Here is an 18,190-nt window from a genome sequence, read left to right as displayed (position 1 = left end):
TCACTTTCACTTCAGAAATAAGCCGCAATAAACTCAGTGGAACTTACTTCTGAATAAACACGGTTAGGACCACTGTAACTTCAGATTCCTAAGTCTTTCTCCCCATCCCCTTTACTAGATTACTGGTACATTCTCCCACCTTCTCCCAATATAATTTTCACTTGTCTGAGCCCACAGGGGCCACATAAGTTCTGCTTCAGAGTCTTAGGGTCTGTCCCTAGGAGGCACTGTTTTGCAGTGGTTCCGTTCCGTTCTCTTTGACAGGCATCAACAGGTAGCATTGGGAGATGAGGTTTCAGACCCTTGGCCCCTCACATGCGGAGTGCCACAGGGTTCTATCCTCTCTCCCATGCTATTTAACATCTATGTAAAGCCGCTGGGAGCTATCATCAGGAGTTTTGGGCTGCGATGTCATCAATATGCAGATGACACGCAGCTCTATCTCTCCTTTAAATCTTCACCAGAGATGGCTGTGGAGACCTTGTCCAAGTGCCTGGAATCCGTGAGTGGATGGATGGGAAGGAACAGACTGAAGCTCAATCCTGATAAGACCGAGGTGCTACTTGTGGGTGACAGGGGGAGGTTGGGTGCTGTTGACCTACAGTTTAATGGGGTGAGTTTACCCCTGAAAGATCAGGTCCGCAGCCTCGGGGTGGTTCTTGATTCCAAGCTGTCCATGGAGGCTCAGATTTCGGCAGTGAGTCGGGCAGCTTGGTACCAATTACATCTCATACGGAGGCTGCAACCCTACCTCCCTATTCATCAGCTCCCACTGGTGGTACACGCCCTGGTCACCTCTCGATTAGACTACTGCAATGTGCTCTACGTGGGGTTACCCTTGAAAATGGTCCGGAAACTACAACTGGTGCAGAATGCGGCGGCTCGGTTGCTTACAAACAGCCGCCACCGTGATCACATCACGCCAGTATTATTTCACCTACATTGGCTGCCAATTGTTTTCCGGGCCCAATTCAAGGTGTTGATATTAACCTTTAAATCCCTATACGGTCTCGGCCCAGTTTATCTGAAGGAGCGCCTCCAGTACCACAAATTAAGCCGCCCAACCACATCAGCCACACAGGGCCTTCTCTCAGTCCCACCAACGAAAACAGCTAGGTTGGTAGGGACTAGAGAGAGGGCATTTTCAGTGGCGGCCCCCACTCTCTGGAACTCCCTCCCATTCGATCTTCGCCATGCCCCTTCCCTGGATATATTTCGCCAGGCATTAAAAACTTGGCTTTTTGGACAGGCCTTCAGGAATTCCGGGGAGGGCTAACTTTTTTGGGATATTTTATTATCTATTTTTTTTTTTCAATAATTTTTATTCAGATTTTCATAAAACATACAAGACGAAATCATAAAACATTCAAAGACAAAAAACAAAATCAAAAATAGTTAAACAAAAAGAAAAAAAGAAAAAAAAAACAAAAATAAAAAATAAAGAGTAAAATATTGACTTCCCATTTGTCAAAGATCAAATCAGTTATAAGTCTATAATATATAACAATCCTGTCTCTTAAGTCATATTATAAAATCACTTTCCTCCAGTAGTTATCTTACTTAATCATCAAATCTCATAAACATTACTTTATTCTTTCCACAAAAAGTCAAAGAGAGGTTTCAATTCTTTAAGAAATATATCTATCAATTTTTTTTTCCAGATAAGCATATCGATTAATCCATCTCATTACTAATTATGATAATCTTATTGTCATAACCATAGTCAAAATAAACATTTCAATTAATCCATCACATCAGAATCTGTTAGGTTCAGTAATTTCAGTAGCCATTGTTCTATTATCCCTATTAGTTCCATTTTCCATCTTCCATCTTCAGTAGTCTTGTTAAGTCCAGTAATTTCAGTATCCAATCTTCCATTATCAGTATTCCATAATAATCTTGCTGTCAAAGCCATAGTCATATAGTAAGAGTCTGATGGGAATTACCTCTATCCCAAATATTTTCTTGCCATCCATTCTGAATAGGTTGCTGAAATACTGCTGTAAAATCATATCTCTGTTCTTTTTTTCAAAATACACTGGGTCATCTCTTGAAAGTTTTTCCATTGTCACATGGCTGCAGTTAATTCCATAAATTTTCTCTATATTGGGCTCCATCACATCATTCCAGTCCAGAAGATTATCCATGCCATTGATAACTTTATCTCTAGAATCTTCATTAATTTCTTCAGAGATAACATTGAGTTCCAAACAATAGATTTTATTTCTAAAGTCCATAGACTCCAAATCTTGTTCCTGTTCCACGTTTGTTCCAATCTCCGGGATCTCCTCTCTCACAGGGACCCCTGTTCCAGTCTCCAGGGTCTCCTCTCTCACAGGGACCCCTGTTCCAGTCTCCAGGGTCTCCTCTCTCACAAGGACCCCTATGTCTTTAATCTCCTGTGTCTCCAAACAATAGATTTTGTTTCTAAAGTCCATAGACTCCAAATCTTTTTCCTGTTCCACGTTTGTTCCAATCTCCGGGGTCTCCTCTCTCACAGGGACCCCTTCCAGGGTCACCTCTCTCACAGGGACCCCTATATCTTTAATCTCCTGCTTCATTTTACTCAATTCAATTTTCAGCTCCTTACAACCCTGTCGCAGGTTTTGTTTCGTTATCTCAATCTCATCCATTATTTTCTGAAACATAGTTATTTCCAGATTCTCAGCCACTTTCTTAATTGCCATTTTAAAAGAAAAATATAGGAAAACCACTTCTTATTTCAGCAACAATTGGGTTAATACTCCAAACTTGGTGACATCACAGTATAAACAGAGCAGACAGCCTTATCTCTCCATGCTTAAGTAAACAAAATGCAGTTCCCAGGATCGAAACAATTAATGGCGGTCGTCAGGAAACAGATTCGTCAAAATAAAATAGACCAAAAAGAGAGTAGTCTCAGACAATATAATATTCTTCAAAATAAAAATCTGGAATAGAAATCCCTCTTCTGTGTATATCTTTAGAATGCAAATCCAGGACAGCTTTTTGCAACAAAAACAGAGATAAGCTATTAATTAGTGAGTAGCAGAGAGAAGTTATGGCTCCCCAGTGAGATGTCAAAAACCGATCAATCTGGCAAATCTCTTTTAAACAGCAACAATTTAAGTCAAATAAAAGAAAAATATAGAAAGAAGGGTGCTTGCCTGTTAGTGCGTTCTCTCTTAGAAGATAAGATGAACGTTCGCTTTATCAGATAGAGCTTGTTGTTGAAAATCCGTCCCACCTTCGTCGGCTGGACCTCGTCCCATAAATTAATGAGATCTGGTCGTCCCAACAAAAATAGGCTTTGAGGTTAATCTCTTCGTTTCTCCCTACCCGGGAGAAGTTTAATCAGTCAAAAAAAAAAAAAATCTGACTGATATATCTGAATAAGCTTCTTTTGAGGCAGGAGCCCGTCTCAAAAGCAGGCACAGGCTAAGTCACCCTTCCCGGAAGTCCGGGATATTTTATTATCTATTGATCGCCCTAACTGATTTCATGCTGCTGTGATTAATGATCGTTCTGATTTTATTGTATTTTATCTGTATTGTATTGTAATTTACTGAATTTTAGTTTGTACGTCACCTAGAGTGGCTTCGGCCAGATAGACGACACAAAAATTAAATTTATTATTATTAATTTATTATTCTCTCTTCATTACCTGTTTTTCTTTCACCTCTTCTTACATTCCCCTCAAAATGATGCTGCAATCCTATCCCAACCCCACTTACCTGGGAGTAAATTCCACTGAGCTCAGTGGGACTCACTTCTAAGTAAACATGGTTAGGACTGTACTATGAGCAGACACATAGGCAAACTCCCCTCCCTTTCTCTGCCCCCCCAACTGTTTCTTCTAAGGGGCTGGAACCCTAATCCTTCTTACCTGAGACTAAGTCCCACCAAACTGAATGGGATTTACTTTAAAGTAGGCTTGGGATTAGGATTGTGCTATGAATATAATCAAACTTAATTTTGTAAAATTTAACAATGTAAACAGTCCTTGCCTAGCTCTAGCTTCTCTAACAGAATTGCTTTGCTAGGCAATCCTAATTCAACTTACCTGTGAGTAAGCACCATTGAATTAAGTGAGACTTACTTCTGAGTAGACATTTTTAGAATTAGTGCAAGCCCTCACAATCTCTTCCCCTTCTCTCTCTTCACTAACTTTTTGATTACTGCTTCCCTCTGCCCTTCTCTCAAGATAGCAGTTTTCACTTGTCTGAGCCCACAAGAGGCTTTAACTCCATTTAAATTTGTAAATCAAACTCTTTTTTAAAAAATCAACAATTTAAAGTTAACTCCTAGCTCTAGTTTGCTGACAAGTCTCTCTCACATTTTTAGGCACTCCATTTACCTGGGAGTAAGCCTCACTGAACTCTATGGGATTTACTTCTGAGTAGACATTTTCCTCCTTCCTTCCCTCAAGCTCATTGCTAGCACAAAGAAGCTCCACTCCACTTACATGGAGTAAGCCCAACTGAATTCAGTGGGATTTACTTCTGAGTAGACATTTTTAAAATTTAAATATGAATTCTCCAAAGCTTTCCCTTTCCCCCATTTTTGCTCCTTCCCTCCCTCAAACTCAATAATTCCCAGCACACAGAAGCACTGAACTCAGTGGGACTTACTTCTGAGTAGACTTTTAAAAAATTGCAGAGAGTCCTCCAAAGCTCTTTCCCCTGTTTTTTGCCTCTTTCCTTCCCTCAAGCTCATTTATTGCTTCAGGCTGGTCTTTCCCTCGTTCTTGCCCTTGCCTCTATTTTAGCCTTATTCCTCTTTCCCGCGCTCGCTCTGTGGCTCTAGCAATTGACGTTTCCTTGAGCTCATTCCTGGTTGTCAGGAGCTCCTGCTGCTGCTCCTAGAACAAAGCCTCAGGCTGTCCCAGGGAGAAAAACTAATTGCTCACGATCACCTCCACATGGACAGCATTCAGGGAGAATCAACATGCATTCAGGGTACCGGTACATGTGGTGATTTTTGAAATCACCATGTGTAGACTCTTTCTCAAGAGCAGCTGTACCCAGGTACAGAGAGCTTCTACCTGGGTACAGAGTAATGTGTGAATACCCCTAAAGAAAACCCTATTCATAGGGTCAACATAAGTCAGGATTGACTTGAAAGCAGTCCATTTCCATTTTCAAACATGATTGCACAGAAATAAATCTCACTGAACTCAAAAAGTATGCAACTGATCAAACCCACCCTCCCTTCTCCTTCCTATCTCCTCCCTCTTGCCCCTTCCTTCCCCTCCAATCCCCTCCCACTCCAATCTCCTCCTTTCCCCTCCCCTCCCCCTCCTCCTCCCCATGGTCAGTTTTACCTATCTTAAGCATGATTGCATGGGAGTAAGTACCATTGAACGCAATAAGCATGTAAATTATCAAACCTGCCCTCCCCTGCCGCTTCCTTTGCCCCTTCCCCTCCAATCCTTCCCCATCCCCCTCCTTCCGCTCCTCTCCCCTCCCCTCCCTTTCTCCTTCACTCTCCCTTCCCTCTGCTCCTCCCCCATGGTCAGTTTTACCTATCCTAACCATGATTACATAGGAGTAAATCCCATTGAACTCAATAAGCATGCAAATGATCAGAACTGGCTTCCCCTTCTTCCCCCTCCTCTCCCCTCTTCCTTCTTCCTCCTCCTCTGCCCACTCCAGCCATCCCTCCTTCCCCCCCCGGTCAGTTTTACCTATCCTAAGCATGATTGCATGGGAGTAAATCCCACTAAACTAAATAGACATGCAAATGATCAAACCTCCCCTCCTGCCTGATCCCATCTGTCTTCTCCCCTCTCCATTCCCTGTGGTCAGTTTCACCTATTCTAAGCATGATTGCAGGGGAGTAAATCCCACTGAACTCAATAAGCATGCAAATTATCAATCCATTTTCAGCAAGCTTGCACAGGATCCCATTTCTTATCTCCCAGATTAAAAAGCAGGGAAATTCACTAATAGGCAAAAAATCTTGTGTTTTAAGAATGTACCTATAGCCCACAGATATTTCTATCAAACTTCAAAAAGCAGGGAAATTGGGTAGCTATAGTGAATGCACCAGGGAAGCTGGAGACCCGACCTCTCTGAGATACTGGAGTGCCTTACAAATTTGTCAAAATGCCAACACAATTTGGGTTGGTCTTTCACAGTCCAATCCACTTCCTGTGTAACTTGGAATAATTTGGTAACGTGTGCCTTTTATCCCAGCAAAATATACTTCAGTTATGTTAACAATAATGTTTCTAAAACCCAGCATTATACGCTTCCAGTTTCAGAAAAAGCCAAGGTTTATTGCATTATGCCTTTAGTTGCCCGTGTCAAACTCTGGCTCAAGAGGCTAAACAGGTGAGCATTTATAAACTAATTGACACAGAAGTATCATTCTCTGCCCCCTTTAGGATGCACACCTTAATGTGGTGAGGGGGTTTGAGAGTGTTGAAGAAGCTGAGAGCAGTGCCGTCAGGAGTCTAGACCAAGAGGCTGGACTTCTAGCAGGGGCATCCAAGGCGGAATAGTGAAAGCTGAGACACCAGACTAAGATGCATCCAAACTCAGAGGAAGGCAATGGTAAACCACCTCTGAATACCTCTTACCACAAAAACCCTATGAACAGAGTATCCCAAATGCAACACGAGATAGTGCTGGAATATGAGACCCCCCAGTCAGAAGGCACTCACCAACCTACTGGGGAAGAACAAAGGACAAGTACGAGTAGCGCTGTGACTAATGACGCAGCTGGGTCAAAGCCTAAAGGAAGCCCAGAGGCTGATGCGCACAGATGCGAAAGGAGAGTCCGGAGTTGTACGACGCACACAATAGGAACATGGAATGTGAAGAGCATGAACCAGGGAAAGTTAGAAATTGTCAAGCAAGAAATGGAACGTATCAACATTACAATACTTGGCATGAGTGAATTAAAATGGATGGGAATGGGACATTTTCAATCAGGCAACTACAAAATATTATTCAGGAAATGAGAAATTAAGAAACAGGGTTGCTTTAATAGTGAGAAGTGATGTAGCAAAAGCAACTAGGAGCTACAACGCAAGGTCTGAGCGAGTGATATCAATGAGATTAAACGGGGAAACCTATTAACATAACTATCATCCAAGTCTACGCTCCAACGGCAAACGCAGAAGAAGAATTGGAGAGATTTTATGCAGAAGTACAGGAGGAAATTGATCACACACCAAAACAAGATATGATGATAATCATGGGGGATTGGGATGCAAAAGTAGGGAACAGAGAAGAAGTAGGAATTGTGGGGAAATGGGCCTGTATTGGCCCGTGGGCAAGTTCAGCAGCTGCATTAGCAGAATAGCTGCCTGTAGACAAAGGGGGGCTTGTATTCTCCCCCCCCAGCCTATGTTCTCTAGTTTAGCATTCAGTATCTAAGCATGAGGAAGATGGTTCAAGGAACGGTCAATGAATTAGCTCAGAGCCACCTGGAGTCTAATCTGGGGTTCCTAATAAGCATTCGGTGTGATGCTCTGCCAAGAGTGATTCTGGGATGCTGGGAAGGTGCCTTGTTAACGAAGATAACGTAGATTTTGGAGCACTTAATGCCGTGTTAGGCAATTAGAGGCTTTGCTTATCAGTTGTTGTTATGTTGTATGATGTAGCCTTTCCTAGTAAATGCGTCATATTAATTAATGCTTATGTAATCTCATTATTGAGCTGATAAACATTTTGTATAAAAAGGGGTCTGGGCTGCTTGGTTCAGTGTTCAGCCTGGTCCATGTTTGTGCAGAGCCTGGCAGCCTGTCCCATTGTGTATTGGGTATACCTGTGGGTTGAAAGCTACTCAATAAACATTTTGTCTCCTTCTAAGTAAACCTGCGACTCAGTCTGCCTTCTTCATCTCTCTGGTGCCTTGAAAACCTGCATGCCTAGGAAGGGGGGATACAGGGCCTTAGGTGACAGAATGAAGCAGGAGAAAGACTTATTGAATTCTGTGAAGCCAATAATTTGTTTCTTGCAAACACATTTTTTGAGCAACCAAAAAGATGACTGCACACGTGGCCATCACCAAATGGTCAATACAGGAATCAAATAGATTATGTAATTGGCAACAGAAGATGGAGAAGTTCCATACTTTCGACAAAACCAAAACCAGGAGAATACTGCGGTACAGATCATGAACTGATAATAGAGAAAATCAGAGTAAAGCTAAAGAACAACAACAAAGCAATCATAATGCCAAAATACAATTTAAATAACATTCCAGAAGAATATAAAGATCAAATAAGGAACAGATTTGAGGCTTTAAACTTAGTTGACAGAGAGCCAGAAAAACTATGGAGTGAAATCAGAGACATTATCAGGGAAGAATGCGGGGCGATCAGCTGTAGTGTGGGGAGCTCGCACACTCCAGCTGGAATACAGTAGGGCCCCACTTTCTGCAGTTTTTGCTTTTCGGCGGGGATCTAGAACTTAACATGCCGTATGAGTGGGGCCCTACTGTACCTAAAAAATGACAGAGGCCTCCATGGAACTGCTTTAGGCAGTTTTCCTATGGAGTCAGAGTCATGAAAATCTGTGTTTGGCCTCCAAGTGTTTTGGGTTTTTTTAGTAAAGATTCCTCTGGCAATTTTGAAAAAGCCTGTAACTTTTTCCGACTTATTTCTCTGCAGGGATTGTTCTCAAAGCTTCCTAATTAATTAAATTATAAATTTTGCATAGTAGCAAAACAATAATATTTTCAAACATTCCAAAAACATCTTTCCCTACTTCCTAAAGTATGTTTATTAATGTACTTGAAAGGAGCGATGTGGAAAAATAAAGAGATATTACTTGTCCATATGACTTTAGCAGAATGAATGATCTATGAGAAAAAAAAATACTCATTGCCTAAGGTATGTTATTGTCTGTGGCATTGCAAAATTGAATAAAATCACCTGAGATATGTATATTAGGCAAGGGAAAGTTAGTTCCTATTCTTTAAATTGGTTCTTTCTTAAGAGTTTTTTAGTATGTAAAACAGAGAATCATAAGACAGTAACCCATTCTCCCTTATATGAATATTAATTTCTATAAAAGATATGAACTATTTAGTTACTCGATGGTTTCTCAATTCTTAAAAGGAAGGTTACCTTTTAAATACCTTTTTTCAGTGTTTGAGACAGGAACAGATTAGTCCCTCAGATTAAAACTGCCCCACAATAATAAACCAACTAAAACTTTAGCTTGACTGATCTACCCCTTAAATGTTACATCCCTACTTTAAATACAGTGGAAAAATTTAAATTGTCAAGGGTACGTACTTAGGACTAAAACACTCATTAAATTGATTTGTCATGCCCTTCCAAGAAGTGCTTTCATCATACTTTTTCTAACTGCATTTGACTCATTTTGATAACTATACAAATTCCCTATGCTGAAAGAAAAACCAGCTCTTCAGACTTACAGCTTTTAGAGACAAGGTCTGGTTTCCAAGGAAACCTACTAGCATCGTGAAAGAAATAATAGAATCAAATTACATACATATTTGGAACAGTTTTTTAAAAACATTTTGATTTGGTTTGGATATTTCAGTGTGCTGGAAATAAAACATTTTACAGTATTAGTAAATATATAACATTTTAAAATTATATTTGATATAATTTACATTATATTAATTTATGTTAAAAATTGTTTTTAAGACATCTTCTATGATTTGGATGAATATTATGAGATCTGTTACCCCCCATTTGTCAGTTCCAAAAAACACCAATGTCTGCTTTTGTTATCAGTAACATGTATACATTTATCTGTTAACAGCAATTAAAAAAAATAAGACCAAATCCAAATGAAAATATGTGTTTCCACAGCAGGAAGCAGAGGGGAGAGAGACTTGGAACACACCACGATGCGTTGAAAATATGCTACAACTTTTATGTACTCCTGCCATCATTATATAAATATTGTGCACCAAGCTAGCCTGCTATATAAACCTGAGATGAAGAGTAGCCGTATGGCAGCTGATGATGCAAGTCCCCCATGTGGTCACCAGTGTAATCACCAGCGAGGAGATGCATCTGGTAGTCATAACCCAAAGAACAGATCTACATCCCCAAACTCCTGAGCCCTTAAGAGGCTCTACATCAGGACTTGCAGTAAGCCTACCCTCACTTGCCCACCCACTGTTGTTTCTGGCTAATGCCCAACTGAAAGTTGTGACATTCAGCAAAATCACAGTACATTTCATTGAACAAATCTATTCTGTCTCATTTTTGTGCTGAAAGAGTACACAAAAAGTCAGCATTTAAATTGCAGTTTTTAATGTAAAGTACATACGTTTCAACACTTTTCCACGCACTCATCTGTAAAATTTGTACATATCTTTTACAAAAACTATGCATTTTTGTGTGCACTTTTTGCATCCTCAAAATGCATTGCAAAATCCAGAGAAGGAAGCAATCCTACTATGAGTTGCATTCCAATCTACAAGCCAGTTCAGAAGTGTCAGGCTGGTCTACAGCAAAAAGATGACCAAATTTTTCCCCTGATTCCTAGTAGAAAGGCAGAATGAACTCTGACAAAGCCCTTTCCTATATCAGTGCTCGCTCACTTGCTCTCGGTCTCTCTCGCTCTCTCCCTGTTGTTGCAGCAATGGGTCTTCCCACCAAAACACATGGAATTTGTTTTATTTATTTAAAAGCAAGTATATGTTGCTTATATTTAGTAGAATTCTGGAACCTCAAAGGGGCTGGATATTGTTTGTACCGTCGTCAAAACGTTTGCTACAGACTTAAATAATGGCAGGTTAATACTGGTCTTCTTCCTACCATTTTTGGTAGTTAGCCTCGCTAGCAGCATTAACCTGGAATTCTGGTAACTTCTTTCATGTTGGGTTAATCACCAAATAACAAAGTAGTATATAAAAGATAAAGTAGTATAAAGATGTTCTTTTTATATGGCAGGGTTTCTTTTCAATTGTAGCAATTGTTCTGCTGTCTTCAAGAAGTAATAATAAGAATTTAATATGAGGAGCGCGATTGAGAGCTCTTCCTGGTGAGAGTTTCCTTCAGAATGGTTAGTTGTGTAAACTGACATGCTGTGCTGACCTGTGCCACTGCATCAGTAACTGTTGTTGTTAGCTTTTATTCTGAGAGCTCTGTCAGGAATGTCATAGATTAGACGGCAATTAGAGCCCATGTGTGTGTGACCTACAAGCTTCCAGCTGAGAAGGAACTTGCTCTATAATTTAGTCTAAGATAGCAACTAAAAATAGTTTAGTCTACTAAGGGAATATATCATTTCAATAGCCCTTTAAATAAAGTTCATGTTTACTAATAAGTGGAATAGAGAAGCAACCTAACATATTTTGTATAGTTTAATAGATGCTGTCATAAAACTATGTCGTTAAAAATGACATTAATTTCTTTTACCAAAGCTAGTAACTTATTTTGAAGCTGAAAATACTGGGGCAGTAAAAGTATAGATTGTTTTTCAGTGTTGTTTAGAATAACCATAATCCTCTTCAGGAGTTCCAAATATTACAAGGTGAACACATGAGAGTGACTTGTGAATTAGAAAATAACCACCTTGAACTCCAACAAACATGTGCTATATACAGAAGTAGGCCTCCACAAGTAGGTCACTTCTGTATGAGGGCCTGTGATATATGGGGAACAGAAATTCACATCTAGAAACCAAGGCACTATACACTGTGCTTCCATCTCCTGCACAGCACTGAATGTGATCAGCTCTGTCATGTGGATAGGCAGCGGAGGCTACTGGATAAACAAGCACAGGGAAATAACTATGCCCAACAGTGTAACTAGCCATTCCTTTATAGATATTATTTTGTTGTGTCCTCAGAATTTAACTAATATGAATCTTGCTGCAGTTCTATTACATGATAATTCTTTTTTCTTGAATGTATGCATAGCCTGCGTGGTGAAGTGGTTAGAGTGTTTGACTATGACCTGGGAGAACAGGATTCAAATCCCCACTCAGCCATTAAGTTCACTGGGGGACCTTGGCCCAGTCACTGCTTCTCAGCCTAACCTACCTCACAGGGTAGGGGAGAAACATGTGCATCACCTTCAGCTATGTGATGTTCCATATTTCTGTGTATATCGTTGTGGATTTATTTCAATGTTTATGGTAAGTGAATTCACTAGAAAAGACAATAATGCTGGGAAAAACAGAAGGGAGTAGGAAAAGAGGAAGGCCAAACAAGAGATGGATTGATTCCATACAGCCAGCCACAGACCTGAACTTACAAGATCTGAACAGGGTGGTTCACGACAGATGCTGTTGAGGATCGCTGATTCATAGGATCGCCATAAGTCATAATCGACTTGAAGGCACATAACAGCAACAACTTGGTAAGTGAGGTTTTAATAGGATGTGTATGGTAAGTAGTGAGAGTTGGGAAGGAGGAATGAGAGTATGTTATGTTATGTTATGGTTTATTTCTCGGCCGCCTTTTGCCCAGAAAGGCCCCGGCTTACACACAAATAGAAAAATACAAATAAAAACAATACAATTTACAAAAATTCTTGCCAACAAAATCCTAACATTTCTAAAAAGCAACAACAGCTAAAAACCAAAAGCATTCATCTCCCTGGTAAAGGACAGTACCCAGAAAAATGTCACTAAGAGCAGGGGTGAGGGGGCAAGGCAGGTGGACAAGCTTGCCCCTTGATGGTCCCAGCACAGTCTCACCCCTGCAGTAGTGTTATGGAAATATGTATACAGAGTAGTTTAGCAGTCTGAGCTACGTGAATACCAGTGTGTATTTACCTAAGAAGCAGGCTTTTATCCTGCATTTAAATAGCTGAGACTTAAAACTTAGTAAAAGCTACTGTCTGGGACCATGTGCTGGGACCAGTCAGGACTCCATGCAGATCCTCCCCTTCCAAAAGTGTGATTGGTTCATCACAAAAGTTCATTGGAAGACTCCAGATTGCATAATTATACTTCTCCAGCCTTGGGATACTTAAGTGTTGATTCTTCAGCCACGGTTTCCTATCTTTTGTTCTGCTTTTCTTTCTCTAACCTAAAGTCGCCTTTTGATCTCTTTTGTAAATCACACACAGTACTTAGCCTTTTTAGGTTTCAGGCACAACTCGCAATTCAATTTAGCTTACTGGGCCGGCATAACCCTTTGTTATGGAAATATGTATGCAGAGTAATTCAGCGGCCTGAGCTGTGTGTGCCAGTGTGTATTTACCTAAGAATCAGGCTTTTACTCTGCACTTAAATCACTGAGACTTAAGACTTAGTAAAATAAGAAAAGCTGTTGTTATGTGCCTTCAAGTCTATTACGACTTATGGCGATCCTATGAATCAGCGACCTCCAATAGCATCTGTCGTGAACTGCCCTGTTCAGATCTTGTAAGTTCAGGTCTGTGGCTTGCTTTATGGAATCAATCCATCTCTTGTTTGGCCTTCCTCTTTTTTTACTCCCTTCTGTTTTTCCCAGCATTATTGTCTTTTCTAGTGAAATACATAGTAGATAGGAAATGTTCTATTTATTTATTTTTTTATTTTTATTTATTACATGTTTTATATCCCGCCCTTCCTCCCAGCAGGAGCCCAGGGCGGCAACTAAATTCTAAGTTCTAACTAGCTAAGGGTGCTTTCACACTGCACTTTATTCCATTATTCTGACAGTTTCTTACCTGTTAATTTCTGCATTATATTTGGCCTTTCACACGACATACCAGGTAGCTCTGGAATTCTGGTGGAATGTAGTAGAAGTTTAGTGTTAACATCCATGACAAATGATACCAGAAATAACCCGTTAGCAAGTCTGAGAACACAGAACATTGTGGGAGTTTTTTGCTAGTTACAGATACTCACATGACAGGCATCCCAGCATGCAGTGTGGAACAGAGGGGGGAAATGAGCAGGAGCAGCCCCTGAGCTGCAGCCGCAAGCTCTAGGCGAGCCACGTTAACAGTTGCCGCCACCACCAAATGACTGGGGCCAAAGAAGGGTGAATTGAGGTGTGTTATCAGGCGCTTTCCCACCCCACCATCGACCGGAGCCGTAAGCTCCAGTATGGATAAGAGCAAGGGTAAGGGGAACTGCCTGCATGAGGACAGCTGCTAAAGCCAGCTCCCCCAGCTCCCGGGGGCCGCAACCATGAATCCCGAAATAAACGGTGATGGTAAGGGGCACTGCCTCCATGAGCTCCTGGCAGCCACGATAGCAGACACTGCCGCTGTGAGCCCCGAAAGACAAGATGGGGGTGGGAAATATACCAAACCTCGTAAAACAAAGGGGGGGGAGAAAAACTCTGAAAAAACTCTGTAGCATGTGCTGCTACTGGAGGAACTAGTGTGCATGGGTATAACAGGAGAGGGATGAAGATGAGGCTGTGTTCATTGGAACTGTGTTAAAGACCTTTGTGCGAAATGCCAGTATATCGGCCGCAAAAACTGCTGTTCCTTGGTGCAACAGGTACTGCAGGGTGAAAGGGGTTTTAGAAATCAGGACAGAAGAGCTTCCTTTTTAATCTGTTAAACTAGTGCAGTTAGCTCCATGTGTGAAAGCAGCCTAAGTTGGAGGTGCAATGCTCAGACCTGGGTATTTCCTTATGGCTCAGGAAAGAGAACAAAGACAGATGTGTCTCCTCTCTCCTCGGACAGTCAAAGAAGAAGACGAAGGAGAGGCAGATAAGCTTCCCGGAGCATATCAGTTTACAATGGAAGGACGTTAGGTAGGGAAGAGCACAGGTAAAGGTAGACAAGCCTAGCCAGCTGGAGGACCCTAACTCTATCTTCCTTCTGGAATACAAACAAAAGAACCGAAACAGGAGTTGCTCTTGTCCAACTTCCAACAGGTAAATGCTGTGTGTGAATGAGGAACTGGGTGAATGAGGAATGACTGATATATATTTGAAAGGTTTGACAGTTAACCGTTGGACAGGGATTGAAGTTGGAGAGGGATAGGTTTTGATATTTGGAGGGAGAGGACTGGAGGATGTGAGTGGGTGTGAGGGTTGTAAAGGGCTATATAGGCAGGTTAATATTACTTGACAATACAGTAAAGACTGTTGGAACTGTATAAGTATTTATACAGTATAAACTGTATAAATATTTATAAACCACATGCTTGAGTACTTGAAACATAAACAATCTTGCTTAAGAAAGATCTGTTAAATAAACGTATTTGTTCTTTTTAAACACACCTGGTTCTTGGCTAGCTATTACAAGATTGCAAGGGTGGCAAAACATAAACAAAAAGGGGAAACAGGATCATTGGTGGCAGCAAAGTACCTGAGAAAGTAACTGTAGCAGGTTACAGAGGACAGGGGCATCACTACCGGGGTGCGGAGGGTGCGGCCCGCACCCGGGTGTCACCATGAGGGAGGTGACACCCAGAGCCGCCCCGCGCCGTTGCCCGGCAAGGCTGCTCCAACTCCTCCTCGGAGGCGGGCGGGCAGGCGGGTGAGACCAGGAGCAGCGTCGGTGGGGCGAGGGAGACGTGCCGGCGTTCCCAGGCCTTCTCCGGCTGGGTGCTCCTCTGGTGCGCGCCCTCCCAGGGGCATGGACAGGGTGGCTGGGCTTGAGTGTGTGCGCATGCGCACGCGCACACAACCCCAGCCACCTCGTCCATGCCCCTGGGAGGGCGCGCACTGGAGGTCCGCACCTCCCCGCACTCCTGCTAGTGACACCGCTGACAGAGGACCAACCCAGGGCTGTTATCTTTGAGAGTCATAAAGATACACAGGGGGGGTTGAGACTTAACTAGAAACCTGGGTGTTTATAACAAGGGCTGGGGGAAATAGCAGAGTCCCTAATAGCAGCTTTGTTATAAAAGGTGGTGGAAGAAAAGGGAAGCCACTTCTCCCTCTGCTAAAGGTGGAATGTTGGCAGGATGGTGATGTGACAAGCTCCTTGGAGGAAAGGCAAGGTATAAATGCAATACTAATAATTTTAAAAATCAATTAAAATAATGAAGGGTAGTCATATTTTAATCAGTGCCAACACTGGCCACCAAATGTCTCGGTGACTCCCCCTCCACACAGTTTGAAAGAACTTAAAAAAATTATTTAGAAAACACCATGTCTTGGCTCACAGCAATTAACTTATACATTTATCAGTTGTGCTGAAATACATCCTGGGTCTTGTGCAATAAAAATCAAAAGGAAATAACTCTTCAGTTGCAGTTTAATGCTAAAAGTAAATACTGTAACTCTTCTTGATTTTTTCCTCCTGTCATCACAGTTCTGTTTTTGTTTTGTTTTGTTCTTTTTGCTTAATGGTATTTTATTATCACATTTGCTGTATTACAGTACTCATTTTATTGGTTTTATTGTTTTATGTAGTTTTTCTTCTGGAATGTCTATTCCTCTTATTTTATTATTCTATACTGTGATGACTTACAGATTTGAATCAATTTAAACTGATTGATTACAAATCCTGGGCATTGAGAATATTTAATGGTGTGCACTGTTTGTTGCTGATTTGAGGAGATACATTTGTACTATTCATATTAATGGACATTGCTTTTTATAGTTGTCAGTGACAAATGTTGTTAGACATATCGTATAGTAGAAAAAAAACAATGTTCCATTCTAGCTAATAGGTCTCGCTATTGAAAATGTTTTTTAAGTATCTTGACTAGATATGCTGACTTTAGCAGCACAGTTGTGTTATAAGTAAAAATTGCTCTATTGCATATGTTATTAATGACAGGTAAGCTACTAAGTGAACACACATATGTCTAGAAAATATATGCTTAAGGTCAGCCTTCTGTAACCTGGTGCCCTCTAGATATTTTGGAATACAACTCTCATCATGCCTGACCATTGGTTAGGGCTGATGAGAGTTGCAGTCCAAAACATCTGGAGGGCACCAAGTTGGGGAAGACTGTCCTAGGTATTTATTTATTTATTTATTGCATTATATATCATATTTCTACTAAGGTACCCAGGGTGGGTTTCAGACCACTGAAACTAACAAACAGATGGTACAAGCTATAGAACCGAGTTCTCTTAAGTTCACTAATGGTCCGTTCAGGAGCTGATGGCACAAGCTTCCTGGCCTTTGCTCAGGAGACACAGCCCCATGTTTTGTGGGGTGGGGGTGCCACAAAGGTTCTCTCAGGCCATTTATGGTCACTTCAGGAGCTGATAATATACTCTTCCTTTCTTCATCCTTCCTTTGGGGCACACAGCTGGTTTAAAATTGGGGAGAGGGTGGTTAAAAGTATTACCTAGAATATGAAATGTCAAAATCAATCATAAAAATGGAGGTTTATCCTATATGTTTTATGTGATGATTTGTTTAAATTATTGAGCATGTAGATACTTTTAAATTGTCTTAGCTGCTGTGGGTGCTTCATTGAGATGGTAAAGTATGATATAAATGTTTTACATAAATGTTTAGATAGATAGATAGATAGTTTTTATTACAACCATATGGTCAGCAAATACATAAATGTTTGCTTTCCCAGAGTTTTAATTTTTTTAAATCTTGCTTTGCTACTGCATTGTAGACAGTCATAGTGTTGTGTTTTGTTCTGTTTTGTTTTTTGTAGTACTGCTGTACAATAGGGCCCCGCTTTTCAGCGGCCTGCTTTTCAGCATTCTGCTAATACGGTGGCTAAAATTAGAGTAAGGCCCCACTCATACGGCGCTTGTTCCGCTTTTATGGCATTTTTCAGGCGTCAGGTGCCATTTTATTGAAGGAGTTCCACTTTTTGGCGGGTTTCTCTTTTAGGAGGGGGTCTGGAACGTAACCTGCCGTATCAGTGGGGCCCTACTGTATTTGTGGTAATTTTCTCACATGTATTCAGAAGGGTAATGTAGCTAACTACTTTGTAGTACAGTCCATACTTTAAGCACACATGTTATAATTAATAATGTTTTTTAAATTTTATTTAGGTGAGCGAAATAGGCGGAGAAGATGCCAGGTGGCTTTCAGTTACATGCCTCAGAATGAAGATGAACTGGAGTTAAAAGTTGGAGACATTATAGAGGTGATGGGAGAGGTAAGGATCTGCAGTCCTCCTACATTTAGAAAAGCATCTACAAAGTTAAGTGGATACATGTAGAGGATCTAAACAGGACTCAGCTCAGCCCTTTCCCCCCTCTTCCACTGCCTGCACATGTACATAGGCAGCTATGCAGCTGGCGTTGCATGCAGGAGAATGGGAGATCTGTGCACATGTTCCATAACCAATCAAGCCCCCCTTTCCCCTTGATTCAAGCTACTTATGTTCCCAAGTATGCTTAACTTGAACTGAGTGGAGAGGTAGGACTGGATATGTGTGTGGGA

The 18,190-nt window shown here is 41.2% G+C and overlaps 1 protein-coding gene across 6 annotated transcripts in view; it reads left to right on the top strand.

The window, feature by feature from the left end:
• Window positions 1–18,190, top strand: part of SH3KBP1 (SH3 domain containing kinase binding protein 1) — a 352,368-nt gene that overhangs the window by 144,783 nt on the left and 189,395 nt on the right. For all 6 annotated transcript variants that reach the window (XM_061627260.1, XM_061627264.1, XM_061627259.1 and 3 more), the window contains one exon: window positions 17,797–17,903. In XM_061627260.1, the coding sequence (XP_061483244.1) occupies window positions 17,797–17,903 (107 nt within the window). The remainder of the gene's footprint in view (window positions 1–17,796; window positions 17,904–18,190) is intronic.

The sequence above is a fragment of the Rhineura floridana genome, chromosome 5, assembly GCF_030035675.1.
Source record: "Rhineura floridana isolate rRhiFlo1 chromosome 5, rRhiFlo1.hap2, whole genome shotgun sequence".
In the NCBI taxonomy this organism is placed as follows: domain Eukaryota; kingdom Metazoa; phylum Chordata; class Lepidosauria; order Squamata; family Rhineuridae; genus Rhineura; species Rhineura floridana.
This window is presented reverse-complemented; position numbering and strand designations above follow the sequence as displayed.